The sequence below is a fragment of the Mastomys coucha genome, unplaced genomic scaffold (assembly GCF_008632895.1).
Source record: "Mastomys coucha isolate ucsf_1 unplaced genomic scaffold, UCSF_Mcou_1 pScaffold18, whole genome shotgun sequence".
NCBI lineage: Eukaryota > Metazoa > Chordata > Mammalia > Rodentia > Muridae > Mastomys > Mastomys coucha.
Window position 1 is genome coordinate 68501170 of NW_022196900.1, and position 18242 is coordinate 68519411.

General features: G+C 42.3%; 1 protein-coding gene across 8 annotated transcripts in view; it reads right to left on the reverse strand.

The window, feature by feature from the left end:
* Osbpl9 (oxysterol binding protein like 9) overlaps positions 1-18242 on the reverse strand; it is a 137728-nt gene that overhangs the window by 92493 nt on the left and 26993 nt on the right. For all 8 annotated transcript variants that reach the window (XM_031378157.1, XM_031378155.1, XM_031378156.1 and 5 more), the window contains exon 3: positions 5534-5612. In XM_031378157.1, the coding sequence (XP_031234017.1) occupies positions 5534-5612 (79 nt within the window). The remainder of the gene's footprint in view (positions 1-5533; positions 5613-18242) is intronic.

Here is an 18242-nt window from a genome sequence, read left to right on the forward strand (position 1 = left end):
AAAAAAAAAGTACAGCTTATTGCAACATAAATTCAAACAACTGGACTTTTCCTAAGGTGAGCTATAGACTATCTCGTTTTCTATTAGTTTGAGCCATGTGAAGCGCTGATCTGAGACTACTTTTGATATATAAAAACAGTAACTTCAGATGATTAGTCTCTGGGCTGGGAAGATGTCTCAATAAGGTAAGTGCTTGTTTCAGAGCTGAAGACCTGAGTTCAGACCCAACCCCGGCACTGCTGAAGCTGAGATAGGCAGATCCCCGGCCTTGCTAACCTGGCCACCAGACTAGCCAATGTGTAAGCACCAAGTTCAGTGAGCGACCCTGCCTTAAAAAAGTAAGAGGTCTGGCACCTGCCATAGACCTCTGACTTCCACACGTGAGCATGCACACACACACGTATGCACACACACACAGTCGTAGACACACATGCAAGTGCATCTCTGTCCAACTGCTGTGATTGCTCCTCCCAGCCTGCTGGCATTCCATCCTAATATGATCTACTTCCTGTTTGACTATCGTTTCTTTGCTTGTTGAGATCTCCTAGACAGACAATAGATACTACTGCCATGGTTTTAACCAAGATTAAAAATCCAAAGGCTTTATTTAGCTCACAAAGGTACACTGTTTGGCCAACACTTAAAAAAAAAATGTTTTAAAGGGCTGGTGAGATGGCTCAGCGAGTAAGACCACTGACTGCTCTTCCAAAGGTCCTGAGTTCAAATCCCAGCAACCACATGGTAGCTCACAGCCACCCATAATAAGATCTGACACCCTCTTCTGGTGCATCTGAAGACAGCTACAGTGTAGTTATTTATAATAATAAATAAATCTTTGGGCCAGAGCAAGCAGGGGACTGAGGGAGTGGGCTCTACCGGAGCAAGGAGAGGTCCTAAAAGTCAATTCCCAATAACCAGATGGCCAGGCAGCGGTGGTGTACGCATTTGATCCCAGCATTTGGGAGGCAGAGGCAGGTGGATTTCTGAGTTCGAGGCCAGCCTGGTCTACAGAATGAGTTCCAGGACAGCTAGGGTTACACAGAGAAATTCTGTCTCAAATACAAAAACAAAACAAAACAAAACAAAGACAACCAGATGGCTTACAAATATTGGTACAGCTACAGTGTATACTCATATACATAAAATAAGTAAATCTTAAAAAAAGTTTTAAAACTTGGAAATTTTGCATACCCATTGTGTAAGAAAAACTAAATCTGACTTCTCTTGGAAAGAAATGGAAAATCTGGCAATGTTCAGCAAGCCTTCTCAAAAGCCTTAACCAACTGGGCCAAGTACAGCAGCTTCCCCTTTCCACACGACCAGTCTTTATTATTATCCTTACATTTTATTTCATGTTGAATGTGTATGATGTGTCTATGTGCATGTGCATATGTGTACCACAGCACAGGTGCAGAGGTCAGAAGGCAATTTTGGGAGTCTGTTCTCTCCTTTCATCATGTAGGTTCCAGGAGTTGAACTCTGATCAGACATGTAGTCTTTGTCTAGCTTTAATGCCGCCTGGTTATTCAGACTTTAGGCTTCTAGTTCAACTGAACAACAGTGTGCTCTCTCTTCACTTGCACTTGAGCTCAGATTCAGTTCCCATCATCTCTGTGTCTCCAAAGTAAATTCCTCAAGACTCCTGTTCCGGGCTGTTTTAGATGTGGCAACGTTCAATCGTAAACCAAGCCAAGAATAGCATTGCTACTAAATTCTCCTCCAACCAGTCACCAATTCCCATTGATTTACTCACTACACATGTCTAATCTGTTCCTCTTTGCTTTCCCTATTGCTATAACTTTGGTCTGCTCGGGGTTTATCACCAGCCACAGCTATTTCACCACAGATAAACTGTCCATCCTCCTCCTCCATCTGCAGCTGTGCTGTAGATCCCATTGGTTCTTGTCTTCTCCAGAAGGCTGATCCAACTATTCCCCAACACACACACACACACACACACACACACACACACACACACACACACACACACCATGCCCCACCCCTCACCCCTCTTCTAGCATCATCAGCTCTTTCTCTCCTTAGAATCACTCCTGTCAACATAGAAACACATTATCATTGTTCCTTTTGTCCTTACACGTAATTAAAATCTCCCCAAACTCCTGAGGCCTGCCATCCCCTCTTCTATCTGTTCAGTAGTCTTTGAAGGACTCTGTCCTGATTTATAGCTGCTCTTCTCAAGGTTTTCAAGACGTCCTCATGAGTAACTCCATTACGACATCGTTTCTTAGTGCTTACTTCCCTGGTCTGTCTGCAGTGTCAGGCAAGCTGCAGATCCTTCGCCCTCCTAGAAGCCCTGTCTCCAGGCTCCATTTGCTTTTCGTCTCCTTTGGTCACTAGTCTCTTTTGCTGATTCTGCCTCATCTTGAAGCCTCTAAAGTACATGTTCAGGGGCCTACAGCTCAGAGTTTGGATTTTTTTCTTTCTACTGTTATTCCCAAATTCTCAAGGCCATAAACAATGTCTCTATGCCAATGAGTCCCCATATTTATTTTTCTAACTTGAAAATTTCCCTGAATGCCATATAGAAACTACAAATTCAACATCTCCAGTAAGTTCTCTTTTCCTCCACACTGTAGAAGGACAGTGGAACCAACCACTTCAGTTAATGGCAACTCCATTGTTTTTACCCTAATCAAAACTCTCATGTCAACCTGAACCTGCCTTTCTGTTATGTGCTACAACTCAACATTCAAAATAAATACAACATCATTGGACAGAAGATGACTTACCAGTAGAACAGTAACTAAGTTATGCAACGATATGGATGGACTATAAAACACTGTTCTGAGCTAAAATGAAGACGAGGATACATGAGATGATCCCATTTGTGTGAAGCTCCCTAACAGGCATGCTCACCTCTACTGACAGAAAGCAGATCAGGGATCGCCTGGCCCAGGGCTTAGAAGGGGGGCATCTGAAAAGGAAACAATCTTTTGGAGTGACAGAAATGTTCCATATGTTGATTGTGGTGGCAGCTATATATAAATAGGGTAACAAAACCTGAATTATGTGAGATGTATTTTTAAATATTTCAATCTAAAGATCTTTTGAAAATGTTTCACTTAAACTATTATTATTATCACCACGTGTTTCAGTATATGTGAAACATGCATGCACATATGATGGAGGGAGTTCATGAACGCCACAGTGCATTTGAGGAGACCAGAGGACACCTTTACAGAGTTGGTTCTCTCTGCCACCTTTACCTGGGTCCCGGGGATCAAAGTCGTCACACTTTTGCAGCACGAGCTTCTACCCACTGAGTCTCATCAGCCCCTCAAGCATGCATTTTTATTTCATGTTAATTATACTCTACTAAAGCTGATTAATCTGACCACTGCTTGCTCCCTCCCTTCCCCCACTAGTGCAGTATGGACACTAGCACTCTCTCATTTCTTGTCTACAACAAGCTCCTAAATGGTTTCCCAGGTCTTTACCCCTCCACACTTTATTCTCAAGACAGCAGCCAGAGTAACACCGTAAAACAGGAATCTCACCATGCCACTCTCTGATCAAAATTTCCTAATGGGCTTTCATTGCAATAAAACTTTTTCATTTTTCTTTTTTCTTTTTCTTTTTTTGGCAATACGGTCTCATTCTGTCCAGGCAAGTCTGAAAGTCACTATGTAGTCCCTGGGTTCTTTCTCAGCACAGGAAAAAAGATAATACTCAAACATGTTATGATAACCTAAATTTGCTTTCAGTTCTTGTCAGCAACTGAAGATTAAAAAAAAAAAAAAACTATAAAATGTAAGCTCTATCATGAATATATTTTGCATTAAATTTATAGATCTTCTTCTAAGCAAGTATCTCTAAATCTGAAGTAATTTTCCTAATCTCCTAAATAAATGAGCAGTTTAAGTTCTTCATATAAGTTCATGCTGCGTATCACCACCCAAATGCTATAGTAGAAAATCTAACATTCTGGAGTTCATTTTGAAAATTCCTATTTATTTTTATCATTTAAATAATGTCTTGTTTTATCAGCAAGTCACATAAATAGAAAAAATTCTAAAGAGATCAGTTTGACATAAATAATTTAAGGTAAGGTGCCTTTGCTCAGAGATCCAAGGCTTTCCTTCTACCAAGCAAACAAAGCTTCAGGAGCCCAGAGGGGCCTCCCCTGCAGCTGCAGAGCCTGTGCTGCAGCCCTGCATCCAGCAGCTCCTGCTAGAACTGCATTGAAGTATTCAACTACACTTGAGTAAAGAGTCCCAGTTACCTGCTTTGGCTTAGGAACAGCACTGCATATTTAACCTGAAAATCAGAGCTATCTTAACTTATAATATGATTAAAATGTTTTATGAAGTTAAATGGATGGAAATTTCCAGGCGAGCACCATCATTTATAAATTCTAAACAAATAATATTCTCAGACACAGTTAATATGTTAAGGATAAGCATGATGGCACATTAAAAATGTCACTGCTGAGTACACTGGCCTGTCTTTATTGTTCATAGGCAGCATCTTTCATTTCTATGTGACGATCTCTTAAACAAGACAATGAAGAAATGAAGGATGAAGGATGGCAGTGACCTAAGCACCTTCAAAGCACATGGCCACCAGCAGGACTCCTAACTAGAACATTTTAAGCTGTAACTGTACTTGGTATTCATTCGCCTTGATCTATCTGGCAACCACAACAGCGATCACATGGACAGGTTCAGAGAAAGTGCTAACATCTCCAGATAGTTTCATTTCTAAGTTTCCTGGATTGCTTTATACCTAAAACAGACATTATTCTGGATAGAAAAGACAACAGGATACCAGTACCGAAACTAATAGGTACTCCTAACAAACGACAGGTCCTTAGGACCACACCACTAAAAACCAGCTTTTCTTTGCTGGTTTAGAGCTTTCAAAGCAAGATGAAATGAGAGCGACCATACAGTAGCTTACCCCTTCTACCGGTGAGCCATAGCATGCAATGCCGAAACACAGCAGTGGCAGATGGCATTGGAGTTATTAACTACAGAAAGGATAATAGCAGAGCAATGATGGCTGGCAGACAAGACACAGAAATGCAGATGGAATGAATGCAAACTTGGAGTTCTTGAAGCAGAGTAAAACCTTTCAGGCAAAGGTTGCCTCTAGCTTCAGTTGAATTTACATTTTGAGCTTCACACGGACAAACACTGCAGCCTTCACAATCAGTCCTTAAGACTCTTCATGCAGAAGCAGAACCACACTCCTTGATAAAGAACAGCAGCAACCTTCTGTGAGCACAAGCCAGCAGCAGCAGCAGCAGCCCATTACTCTCGCTTTCCACTGATTTTTATCCTTTAAATTTTTAATCTCCAATCGCAGCCAGATCCCACAGTCGCTTCAAATTAATGTGCATCCACTGCAGATACAAATCCCTGCCTAACCTGCAGTACCACTTCATCCAGAAGGTTCCTGTGCACTCGTTCATGCAGGATTAGTTGCAAAACCATTCAAGTCATTCAGCAAGCAACCCACGAGAGGAGGGAAGCAGGTGGGACTGGGGGGAGAACCTCTCTTTTCCGCTCACCCTGGAAGTGGAAGGTTTTCTGATCAACAGTGATTGTGAAGGTGCTGTCGTCCTCGTCGTCTATACCAATCACAGCTCCCTGCGAGACAAAGAGCAAAATCCCAATAAGGCAAACAATGACATCAGCAATATTCACCACTGCTACAGCCCCGGAATACCCGATGCGCTGAGGACACTGGAAGCAGACTAGACAGAGAAATCCGAGAACCTTGTTTTCCTTGAAGAGGAAGAACTACAGGAGAAGGGCTGGCAGGGCACCCTAGCAGCACTGGGCTCGGAGACTTTCCATGCCTTGCATAAGGGACATGGATGCAGCGGGAGGGAGCAAACAAGCTGAATCTGTAATCTGTTTAACAGCCAGCCACCGAGCCCTTCTGAGCTTTAAATTGCTCTCTAAAATGGGAGTCAGAAACCTACACAGCCCCAGGTTGTTGTGCAGTGCAAGGACGGCAGGTGCTCTGCATCGGGCTGCCTCTGTACTGAGCTTGTTAGTGCAGAAACACCAGCTGACATTTGCTCCAAAACACTGGCCAATAACCAGATGCTCCCCTGGCCACTCGTGCTGCTGTGGGTGCCAGTTTCCACACTATGTTACTGTTTGCGTCTATGTCTGCTTCCTCCCACTAAACTGCTGTGAGGTCTTGGAAACTTGGGACAGTTTTCTCTTATTTTGACACATGGCACTCAAGTTTACGTAATGCATGGTTTCTAATAGAAAACATGACTCTCAAACTGCAGTAAGAGGGCAGGGAGCTACGCTGGTTGGCTGTTTTGGAAACTTTTGACTTATTTTTATATTCAAACACAGGAATTAATGGGGGGGGGTGGGGAAGCTATACAAAAATCAAAGTCTACAAGGCATATCCCAGAGGAGCTAGAGAACATGCCATACCACAGGAACACATTACTCTCACACAGTCCGTTATTAAAATACCTTGAAAGTAAAAGTCCAAAGACTGGAGAAAAAAAATCAAAACAAAAACCTTATCGCATGAAATAAGTGGTGTGTAGGGTAACTACTCTTATCCTAAAAGTACTAATAGAGCCAAAGATTTATTTCTTCCCAGAGACCACACAGACAAACCTCAGCTCCATACCTGACTTACTTATTCTTCAGCTTCAGAATGGAGAAGAAATTTTTTCCCATTCTTAAATAAGGAAATGTCTACAGACTTAGTCTAGTCCCAACAGAAAACTCACAGCTGGACCAGGGCTGGCTGTCACTTGCGTGGCACCTCCTAGTCCAGTGTGGTGAGCACAGACGACCCCCTCCCCCACCCCTATCCCCACCTCCACCAGAGCAGTCATTCTGGTTAACTTCACTTTGTGGTTAGCTGGGCTAACCTCATGAAATTCTGATAAATCAAACCTTCCATGGGCCCAAATACTCAATAACCAAGAACAGGAATGTTGCTAGATGTAGCTTTGAGACACATGACCATGGTCCTTGCCTCTTAGGCCCTTCTGTTCCAGAAGAGTGTCGCACACTCCCGAGAGTGCTCTCTACCTGGAAACCTTGGAAACAGTATCAAAGAAGCTTGTCACTAAGGAGATAACCACACGGACAAACACAGATGGAGAGGAGTCTAGCGGCCCCTTGAGGGTGGGGCGAGTAGGGACTAAATGCTAGTAAGCAGGGCAGGGCAGGGAGGCTGTTTTGGAGACAAGGTGTTACTGTAGTGCCCAGAAGGCCTCAAACTCCTGGGCTCCAGTAATTCCTGTGTCTCAGTCTTCCACTGGAATCACAGGCATATACCACTATACCTGGCTGGCATTTATTTCTTCTCAGTGATGAGAACATTCTAAAATTGATCATACTATTGTGCTGGTTGCACTATCCTACAAATACACCAAAACATTCACCACATAGTTAAATCAATATACTGTACAGTGTGTAAATTTTCCTTTCTTTTAATACAGGTTCTCATATAGCTCAAGTTGACCTAATTCTATGTAGCCAAGGATGATGTTGAACTCCTGATCTACGTGCCTCTACCTCTTGAGGGATGAGATTAATACTATGCATAACCATTCCCAGTTTTATGCAATGCTGGGGATGCAGTCCAGGGCTTCACACATGCTAGACAAGCCCTCTACTCAACTACATCCCCAGGCCCAGTATGTAAATTGTAACTCAACCAAGCTGTACTACATCAACCTACTTCTAAGTGGTTCTTGGTTCCTTTAGGGCTATCCCTAAAAACTGGAGCTACAGACAATTAGGAGCTGCCATATGGGTGCTAGGAATTGAAGCTGGGTCCTCTGGAAGGGTAACCAGTGCTCTTAACTACTGAGCCATCTCTCCAGCCCTCTTTTATATTTCTTAATCCAAGTTTGTCCATCATCTAATCTCTCAAGACAGGTATCACACGGCTACCCAGATGCCCCCTCCTCCACTCACTGTGTTCCAAATATGGAGCTATCACCTTTGTTTTTCTCTTCTTTGGTGCTGGGGATCGAAGCTAGGGCCTCACACATGCTAGGCAAAATTCCACTGAGATGTCTCCTGCCCAGAGCTGGTATCCTAGGTTCACCATTTCCACAGCTACTGGCATAATGGAAGCCTCCCCCAATGTCTTCTTTATCACTAATGCAATCTGTCTTCAGTCCAGTCACCTTCTAAACCAGTCTTTGTTATTGCCAGAAGTATTTTCTAAACCACAAACTATAGGAGACAGACTTAAAAACCTTCCTTGGCTTTCCATAAAAATTGACATTACTTCTTAATGTCATTCAAGACTGGTCACTTCCTATTGTCACACTCCTGTCACACACTCCCTACAGAGAGACTATATATACTCACCCCTCCCCTACAGACAGACTATATGTACTCATCCCTCCCCTAGAGAGAGACTATATGTACTCACCCCTCACCTACAGAGAGACCCTATATATATACTCACCCCTCCCCTACAGAGAGACTATATATATTCATTCACCCCCTCCCCCACAGAGACCCCATATGTACTCATCCCCTCCCCTACAGAGAGACCCTATATGTACTCACCCCCATCCCTACAGAGAGACCCTATAATATACTTAGTCTCAATGCTTCTTCTACATAGCAAAACAAAACAAAACAGCAAGAGTGTGACAGTCGCAGTTTTCAAATCATTTTTCCAGTCCAGGTCTCCAACATTTTCTAAACAAAACCCACCCCCGACTCATCTCCCTGTAGCTCCCCTCATGTCCCTGAGAGCAGCTCTGTAAGAACTGCCCAGCTCTTAACCCCTCTCCATCCCTGCATCTGTGCCTCTCCCTCTCACTGCACCCCATGCCCACTCTTCAGTACTCTTCGGACAGAACTCCAGCAGCATGTACAGCTGTCACCTGCTCCTCCTTAATGGCTTTTGTGCCTCAGCTGCACTTCAGAGCAGTCTCCCCCCAAGAACCTTTGCTAATCTAATATGGAAGAAAGCATTCCTTTGGGGTCCACTGCACTTCCATGAAGGCTTTGGAACCTAGCTAGCAGTCTCCTCCTCCAGGCAGGATTTTCCACTATGGGAATGTGTACTCATACACCCTGACCAAAGGACAGTCCTCCTCGACCAGACAAGATCATCAAGGGCTCAGCTTGGGAAAGGGTGCCAGAAAGGAGGAAAGGAGCAGACTGGCCAGTCAACTGAGCTTCCCTGGATGGCAGATGTTGCAAGCAGATTGTCATTCTATATGATAAGATAAACACCGTTCTATTAAATCCTTCTGTCTTGAGTTTTATAAAAATGGACTCACGAATCTTAATCTGCTTTCACACAAAATGTTTGTAAACTCACCTACATTGCAGGTAGCAGTTTGTTGAGGGTTTCTGTTTGTTTTTATAGTTATGCTTCTATCTGGCTATTCAAAACATCAATTTCACTGCTCCAGTTTTACACCAGGACAATGCTGGTTTGGACGGTGTTGTGCTTTTCTTGTGCTTAGTAGACTCAAACCTTGGGGTGGATTTACTAGATCAGAGGTGTGCACATGTTGGTCTGCAGACTGTCAAGGGTTCCAAGAGCAGCTGTGCCGGCTACACTCCCACTTCACAAGCACATCTGAAATCACACAGCAGTAACCACTGACATCTGACAGTGGTTTTAGTTTTCACTTCCCTGGTAACTGATGGGGTGTCTTTTCATGTTCATTGCTATTTGAATATCCTCTGTGCAACGGTTCAGTGTTTGACAACACTGAAACAGCAAGAACAGACCATCTGTTTCTATTTCAAGTTTTCTTCTTATTGTTTACAGTACCTGTCTCCTGCCCTTTGCATCTCCTGAGGAACAGTTCTTAACTTTAATTCCTTCCCTACAATGTATTCAGTTTATACTTTATAGTTGTGGTTTCTGTGTGTCAAGAAGTGTTTCTCAGTCCTAAGGCCAAGGAAATATTTCCCTGCTCTGTCTTCTAGACGCCTTTACATTTCAGTACTAGGGAAAATAGGTCCTTATACTTTTCTTGGCCTTTTTATGTATGTTCTAAATCATACCTCCACCACAGTCATAGCTGGCCATGCACAAGAGGGTAGGAGAGAACATGGAACCTATCTTCTGAGGATTATGTAACTGGTTGAGAAAACCTGAATCGTGGGTGCTATTCTTGACTCTTTAAAAGTGTTAAGTGGACTTAACAAGTTCCTTGCACGAGGAGTGTACTCACACTGATTGACAGCATCACTACAACAAAGCTTATGGTTTTCTGGGCAGAGGTTTTCACCTTACTCCATTCCCTATCACCTTTTCTCTCCTCTTCACCAGCCCCAGCTGCTGGTGCACATATGCAAGTCTCTTCAAGAACAGCAAGGACTCTCTTCGAGTCTGTATCCACCCCAGCAATTAGACTTTCTCTAATTCCCTTGCAGGCAAGATTTTCTGGTCATCTAAACCTCTTGTCTGTAATTCACCTCATCCTTCCGTTCCTTGAATGTTAAGTAGCCACATCGCCAGCTCTTCTTCATCTCACATAAGGTGACTTTATGACCTGGTTTGCCCAGAACAGTCCTGGATGATTCCTGTTGTCCTGGTACAATAATGAAGAACTTCCACTTTCACTGTCATGACTGACCAGGTTTCAGAGATGGCCATACTCCATCACAGCCTAGCCCCAAGGTGTTAACTTCCCTCAGTGACTTCTGTGCCTGAACTGCTTGAGATCTACCCATTGTTGCAAGATCTTTCCCATAACCACACATCCCTAGTTGTTCCCTCTGTCTGCTACCCTTCCACTTCCCTAGTGGGTTTGCTCTGCTTTTGGGGGTTGAGGGATGGGGGTGGGGAGCAAAACTTCTCTTGGCAACTCACATAAGAAATATTATCAAGAAAACTGTTGTGCTAACCCACCAGAATATCAACCTTTTTATTGTGATGCTTTTAAGGCTCTTGACACCAACATAATATATATTTATCTTTCCTGACCTCTTTTTCTCTAAGGTTTTCTTTTTTGTTGTGTCTTGGGTCTTGTTTTCTTTGGCTTTTCAAGACAGTTTATCTGTGTAGCCCTATCTGTCCTAGAATTCACTCTATAGATCGGCTGGCCTCGACCTCAGAATCCACCTGCCTCTGCCTCTCTGAGTGCTAGGATTAAAGGTGTGCACTACCACTGCTGGCCTTCTCTGAAGCTTTTGAATGGTCAGTTTCTCATGCTCCATCAGTACATACTTCTTCGTGCTGCAGACAGTAGCTACAGCTTCACAGTCATCTCCAAGTGGATGGATTTCTTGGTTTTCTTTTTCTCTTTTTTCTATACACACAGAAATACTTTAATCATGAATAATGATGCAAAAACCTAAGATAGAACCAGTTTTGCTGTAATGATTTGGGGGAAAAAACAAAGCAAAACAAGATACATGGTGTTATTTTTGTTTTGTTTGCAAAAAAAGAAAAAAGAAAAGTAGGTTGGTAAACTGATTCCAAAGGCAATAAAGGAATGATAGCCACTCCAGAGCATAAAAAGCTCACCGCCTTCCTAAAAGGAACACAGCTACTGTTAAGTACACACAGCACAGGTATTCCCACTTTACACTAAGCACACACTGTCCCTGGCTACAGAAACAACAGGGACATATATACACATGGCACTCATATACACATGTCCATTAAACGTGCCCACCTATTATTACAAATAGTTCTTTAACTCTTTCCCTAATTGACTACAGGAATTATTAAGAAATGGTACTAGTTTTTGCACGTTGTTCTCATATCCAATTTGCTGTTGTTTTTAAGACAGAGTCTTATCATATACATACACACACACACACACACACACATACACAGACACACACATATGAATGATCTAGAACTCCCTTAGTAGACCAGACTGACCTCAAATTCAGAGATGCACATGGCTCTGCCTCCCGAGATTTATTTATTTATTTACATGTATTTATATTTACATCTATGTGTGCATCTGTGCATGTATGTTATATATGTAAAGGTGCCCACAGATACCAGCAGAAGGTATTAGATACCCTGGACCTGGCAGTTGTGGGTCACCTGAAATGGGTGCTGGAATTGATCTCCAATCCTCAGAAAGAATAGTATGTATTCTTAACCATTGATCTATCTCTCCAGTAACCTCAACATTCAAAATTTTTGTTCAATGCTAGTTAAACAAATAAAGTTTATGTAATGTTTTCATACTCTTTTATTTATTGGCAGAGGGCTGTGCATGTGTCATGGCACACATGAGGAGGTTAGAGGACAACTTGTGGGAGTTGGTCCTCTTCTTCCACTGTGTGTATCCTGGCAAGTGAATTCAAGTCATCTGACCTGGCAGCAAGCATCGTTACCCACTGAGCCATCCCTCTAATGCTTCTGTAGGTTCTCATGAATTGTATGCACATGATCATGTTACGTACAAATAGGATTAACTTTAATTCTCCCACTCTGTCCTATCATTGCCTATCCCATCTTTTCTCTTTGTTTCTCATTCTCACATGACCACGTGCCATGACCACTTGTGTAGTTTACAGAAACATACACAAACACGAATTTTCTGATCAAGCCTTCTATCTTTTGCTTTTTCCTCATTTGATGTCCGGGACCCGCAGGGTACAACAGTGAAGCAGCAGCAAATGCAGCACCTCTCTGCTGCTGATTTATGAAGACCGTGAGGTTTAGGAGACTGCCTAGGAGTTAAAGTGCTCACTGGGAGAGCCAAGGCCGGAGCTTGGCTCCCCTGAACCCACATGAATGCTCCTCTGCCTATAAAGCCAGCATTTGAAAGCAGAGACAAGGGAGCCCTGGAGCAAGCTAGCTAGCATGGCAAGCTCAGAGTTCACCTGAGCAAACTTGCCTTATTAATAACATGGAGAGTGATGCACACATGAGAACACACACAAATCATATACACATACAAAAAAGAAAGAATGAACTCGCACACTGCTTCATTATTAAGTACATAATACTTATAATTCATCTCACTCTGGTGATCCCTAAGCCTCTCAGAATGTCAGAATCCAAGATTCATCTGCACCAATAGTGCTTATTATAGGCAGGCCTGGCAGCCCAGGCCTAAGATCTCAGCTACTCCAGCGAGAGGCTGAGGCAGAGAACCACAAGTTCAAAGTCAGCTTGGGCATCAGTAAGTCCTGGTCTGAAAAAATTAAAGGGAGCTGGGAATGCCCCTCAGTGGTGTGGGAATGCCCCTCAGTGGTAGATTGCTTATCTAGGATCTCTGAAGCAATAGGTTCAATCTCTACTACTTTTCAAATATATTAACAAATTTGATGCTGACAATTCTGTGAGTGAACAGTATGTTGCCCCGTCTGGTTTAGCTTTTTTTTTTCTTTTTAAGAGCTCAGAAATGAATGGAAAGCATTGACTCACTTCATAGGGCAAACTTCATTCTTAACCTTCATCCCACAGATGTTAAGATCTGGTCTCTACCTCTCACCCTCTTTAATGCTGTTATTTATCCAATTTGCAGATATTTCCTAAAAATGTTAATACTATGCTTTCAGATAAAACATGGGGCTGGGCGGTGGTGGTGCACACCTTTAATCCCAACACTTAAGAGGCAGAGACAGGCAGATCTCTTTGAGGCCATCCTGGAGCACAGAGACAGTGTTTCAGGACAGCCAGGGTTACACAGAGAAACCCTGTCTCAAAGGCCAAAACCTAAAAATAAAACCATGGGGGCAAGTGGAAGATCAGATCCAAGCAGCAACCATCACTTCTTCAGGGCAAGCGCGCCATCTAGTGGCACATAATTTTTCTGTCAGAGAAAAAAATTGCTAAGCCTGACACTTACAAGGTGTCTAAACTAGATCTGCTAAGTGTCTCGGGCGGTAACATGTGGGCTCCCTGAGATCCTGTATAGAACCATGTGAATCTTATAGTGATCCCAATGTGTCTATATAACATAATCAACAGAGAATCTGTTCAAAACTAAAGATCCTAAGGTCTTACTCTAAAATAAGTGTGTAGAAAGGGGCTCCTGGAAATTAAAGAACTATAAAAACTATTGATCTATATATGACCCAGTGCAGTGAAAAGAGTACAAGCTAAATATCCCCTATATGAAATGTCTGGAACCAGAAAATACTCTTATTTTGAACTTTTGGATATTTGCCTGTATATAATGATGTATTTGGGGGGGGGGGCAAATCTAAATCTGAAATGAGGGAGGGAGGGAAGGTGGGAGTGAGGGAAGGAGGAAGAGAAGGAGGGAGGGAGGGAGGGAGGTTACTTCCCTATTTTCTCAGCCAGTTTTCTGCTGCTTTGCAACATGTGTCACATCTGCATTAATTCTAGCCTTAAGAACTGCAGGACTGGGGAAAATGTTCAGCTGGTAGAATCTTGCCTAGAATGTAACAGGGCCCAGAGTTCAATCTTCCAGTGAGCCCTGCCCAAGACAGGCATAGACGGTCATGCCTGTACTCCCAGCATCTGGGAGGTAGAAGCAGGAGGATCTGCTCAAGGTCTTGTAGAAAATTCAAGTCTAGCCTGAGCTAGAGATACTTAAAATAGTAAATAATAGAAGCCTGAAATAGTTAAAGGTAGTTTTGAAATGGAACTGACTAAAGTTCAATCTCAAAATCTCTATCAATGTGTAGTCTTGATAAATTACTAAAAGTCAACTTAAATCTCTGAGTACATGGAGATGTGGCTTGGAAGTGGTGCTTTCTGAGCATTACCAAGCACTGAACTCATCCCTAACTCCAGAAAAAAAATTGCTAAGGCTGACACCTTACAAGGTGTCTAAACTAGATCTGCTAAGTGTCTCAGGCAGTAACATGTGGACTCCCTGAGATCCTGTATAGAACCATGAATCTTTCCACAGTGATCCCAACTTGTCTGCATAACATAATCAACCAGAGGATCTGTTCAAAACTGAAGATCCTAGGATCATACTCTAAAATAAAGTGTATAGAGGAGGGCTCCAGATGTTTCTCACATAGGAGACCCAAAAGACAATCTATTTTTTCCCCTTCTTTTTGGGGTAGAATCTTGTGCTAGCTAGATTTATGTCAACTTGACATAAATAGTTATCTGAGAAGAGGAAACCTTGGAGAAAATGTCACTACAAGATCTGGCTGTAGGGCATTTTCTTAACTAGTGATTGATGGGAGAGGACCCAACCAACTGTGGGTGGTGCCACTCCTAGGTTGGTGGTCCTGAGTTCTTTATGAAAGCAGGCTGAGCAAGCCATGGAGAGAAGGCCAGTAAGCAGCACACTTCCATGCTCTGTACATCAGCTCCTGCCTCCGGGTTCCTGCCCTGCTTGAGTTCCTATCCTGACTTCCTTCAGTGATGAACTGCAATGGAGAAATGTAAGCCAAATAAACCCTTTCCTACCCAACTTGCTTTTTGGTCATGGTGTTTCATCGAAGCAATACAAACCTTAAAACAGATCTTAAAGTCACAGGAGATTACCCTGAACTTGTGTTCCTCCTGCCTCTGTCTCCCCAGTGCTGGGATTAGAGGCATGCACCAGCCACAGCTGGTTTTATGCAGCTCTGAGGATCCAACCCTTGTGCATGCTAGGAAGCACTACCAAGTGAACTGTACCCCAGATTTATCATAAGTACATTTTTCCTTACCCCTTCATGATACGCGAAGTACCCAATGCTCACAGAATTCTACCAGAAAGGCATTTTGATCCTCACTTAAATTTAGGAAAGAAAACTCAAGCCCAAGCTTACAGTCAAAGGGTAAAATGAGATTTAATGCAGGTTCTGTAGGTCCTTCTCTGACCTGATAGGCAGCAAGCAGGATTCTAAGAATGACACTTGTTCTTAGATAATCTCTTCTCCTGGGACTATGGATGCAAACAGGATGTGATGAGAGCATGTCAGTGCCTTGATTAATAAAAGCAAAAAGATTACCTAACCTAACCTAACTGCATGAGCCTTTTTCAAACAGTATTTTCTGCAGCTGTGAGCAGAATGGGAATCGGGGATTCACAATAGTACAAGTCAATGTGTATTGTTGGCTCCTATAAGTAGGAGACCTGGCAGTTAGTCACAGTCCCAAAAGCAGAGTAAAGATCACAAGTGACAGGAACTACAAGCAACTAGATATCACTAACAGCCTGAAAAGGATTCTTTCCTGGAGTCTCCAGATAAAGCATACCCCAGTCTTGATGTCACCCTTGTAGCTCTTAGCAGAAAATCCAACTAAGAAGTCTACCTGTAGAATTGTGGAACATTCATATCAACCTGATATTTACTGTTTAGTCATGTTGAGGGTTCAGGTCAGCAGCATTGAGGGTCACCATCTGTCTCCAGAAATCTCCTTTCTAAACTCCATACCCACCTAATAACAAATTCTTATTTCCCCATGCTCAGTCTGGAAACCATTTTACTTCCAGTTTGCATGAATTAGTGACTCTTCTATCTAACAGGACTCACAAGGATATTTGTGTTTGGTGACTAGCTTATTTTACTTAGCATAACACCCTCAAAATCCATTAATTAGTATATGTGAAATTTTCCTTTCTTTTCTTAAGGCTCAGTAGTATTTGTCTTAGTTTCTTTTCCAGTTGCTTTAATAAAACACACTGAAACAAAAGTACCATAAGGGATTTCATCTCCCTTTCTTAATTTATATTTACAGTTCAGGATCCCAGCTTAGGGAATGATGCCACCCACAGTGGGTAGATCTTCCTATCTCAATTAACCTGATCAGAATAATCCCCAAGAGACATGCCCAGAGACCCATCTTCCTGGTGGTTCATCAAGTGATGACTGAAGTAACCCATCACAGTATTCTATTGAGTTTGTGTGCATATCTACATATGACATATATATTTTGTTCAGTTTTCTATATATAGACACTTGAATTGTTTAGCTTTGGGGCTACTGTTACAAATATGGTGCACAAATTGTTTTTGAATATATAAATGATTGAGGACTGAAGTCATTATCTTAAAAACTGGGCAAGTGAAAGGAAATAACTAAGCAGTTATCCTGCCTATTTGAACTATACTGTTAGGTAACAGATAATAGAGGAAAAGAAAACTCTCATAAAATAAGGCATCACAAAATTAACATAACTATAGGCTATCTAGCTCCATCTTGCCAACCCAGTGAGAATAAGTACTCACTAAGCATTATCATCCACTACTATCAATAAGGAACAGGAGCTGGACATGTGTCACCTGCTCCAAGAATACAACACCTACATACAGTCTTGTCAACAGGACCAAATATGAGTCAGGTTCAGTCTCTGGATGCATCTATCAATCAGAGCCGAAACAGAGAGAGGATGGTGCCAAACTGGACCAGAATGTTATCAGTAAAATGCACCCTTTGCAAATTCCATAGGTCTTAGGGTAGAGTGCTTCAAGGGGAAAACTGTGAACAAAAGGTACCAAGTTTAAAAATAAGCAAAACAAAACTATAAAATTACTATGTACTGGCATATTGTAATCCCAGCACTTTCGAAGCAGACTGAAGGGTCATTTGAGCTCAAGAATTGGACCAGCCTGGGAGATACAGCAAAGCATCTAAAAAATTCTCAATTTAAAAACTATAAAAGTTAAGGATGTCACACTATAAAATTATAAAGAAATGCAAAGGGTGATTACTTACAAGAAGACACATGTCAGGGGCACACACACAACAACCTTTCAAAGTGAAGTTCTATCTCTTAGCTTGAGAGCTATGCACAGGGTTAACAATTCAACTATATTTAAAATCCAAAACCAAGAACTAAGCAGTGCATTGACTGTAATGACAAGATAGTGGCCTAACTCCAAATACAATCCTCTAACATGCTGTCTCAACATAGCCCTGCCAAAGCCTCACCCTAGGCCTATCTCAAGCCAAAAAAGAGCAGTTAAAATCAGACTGAGTGGAAACTGAGATCAATAACAAGTACTTAGAAGAGCAACATGGCCAAGACAAAAAGAATCACAGGACGATGTCAAAATACAAACATAGAAGGAACATGTGAGGGGAAGTGGAGGCAGAGGATTATCACAAATTTCAAGACCAGCCTGCAATAGTGAGATCCTGTCTCAAAACAAGAAAGAAAACCAAATAAAAAAATTTAAAAAAACAGCCTAAGTTGCTTTTTGTTTGTTTTCTGAGACAAAGTTTCTCTGTGTAGCCCAGGCTGTCCTGAAACTCACTCTGGTAGACCAGGCTGGCCTCAAACTCAGTGATCCATATGCCCCTGCTTCCCAAGTACTAAGATTAAAGGTGTGCAGCACCACTGCCTGGCCCCTAAGTTGCTTTTTAAAAATCTTTATGCTGGCATATATAAAAGTTAACCTTGTTTCC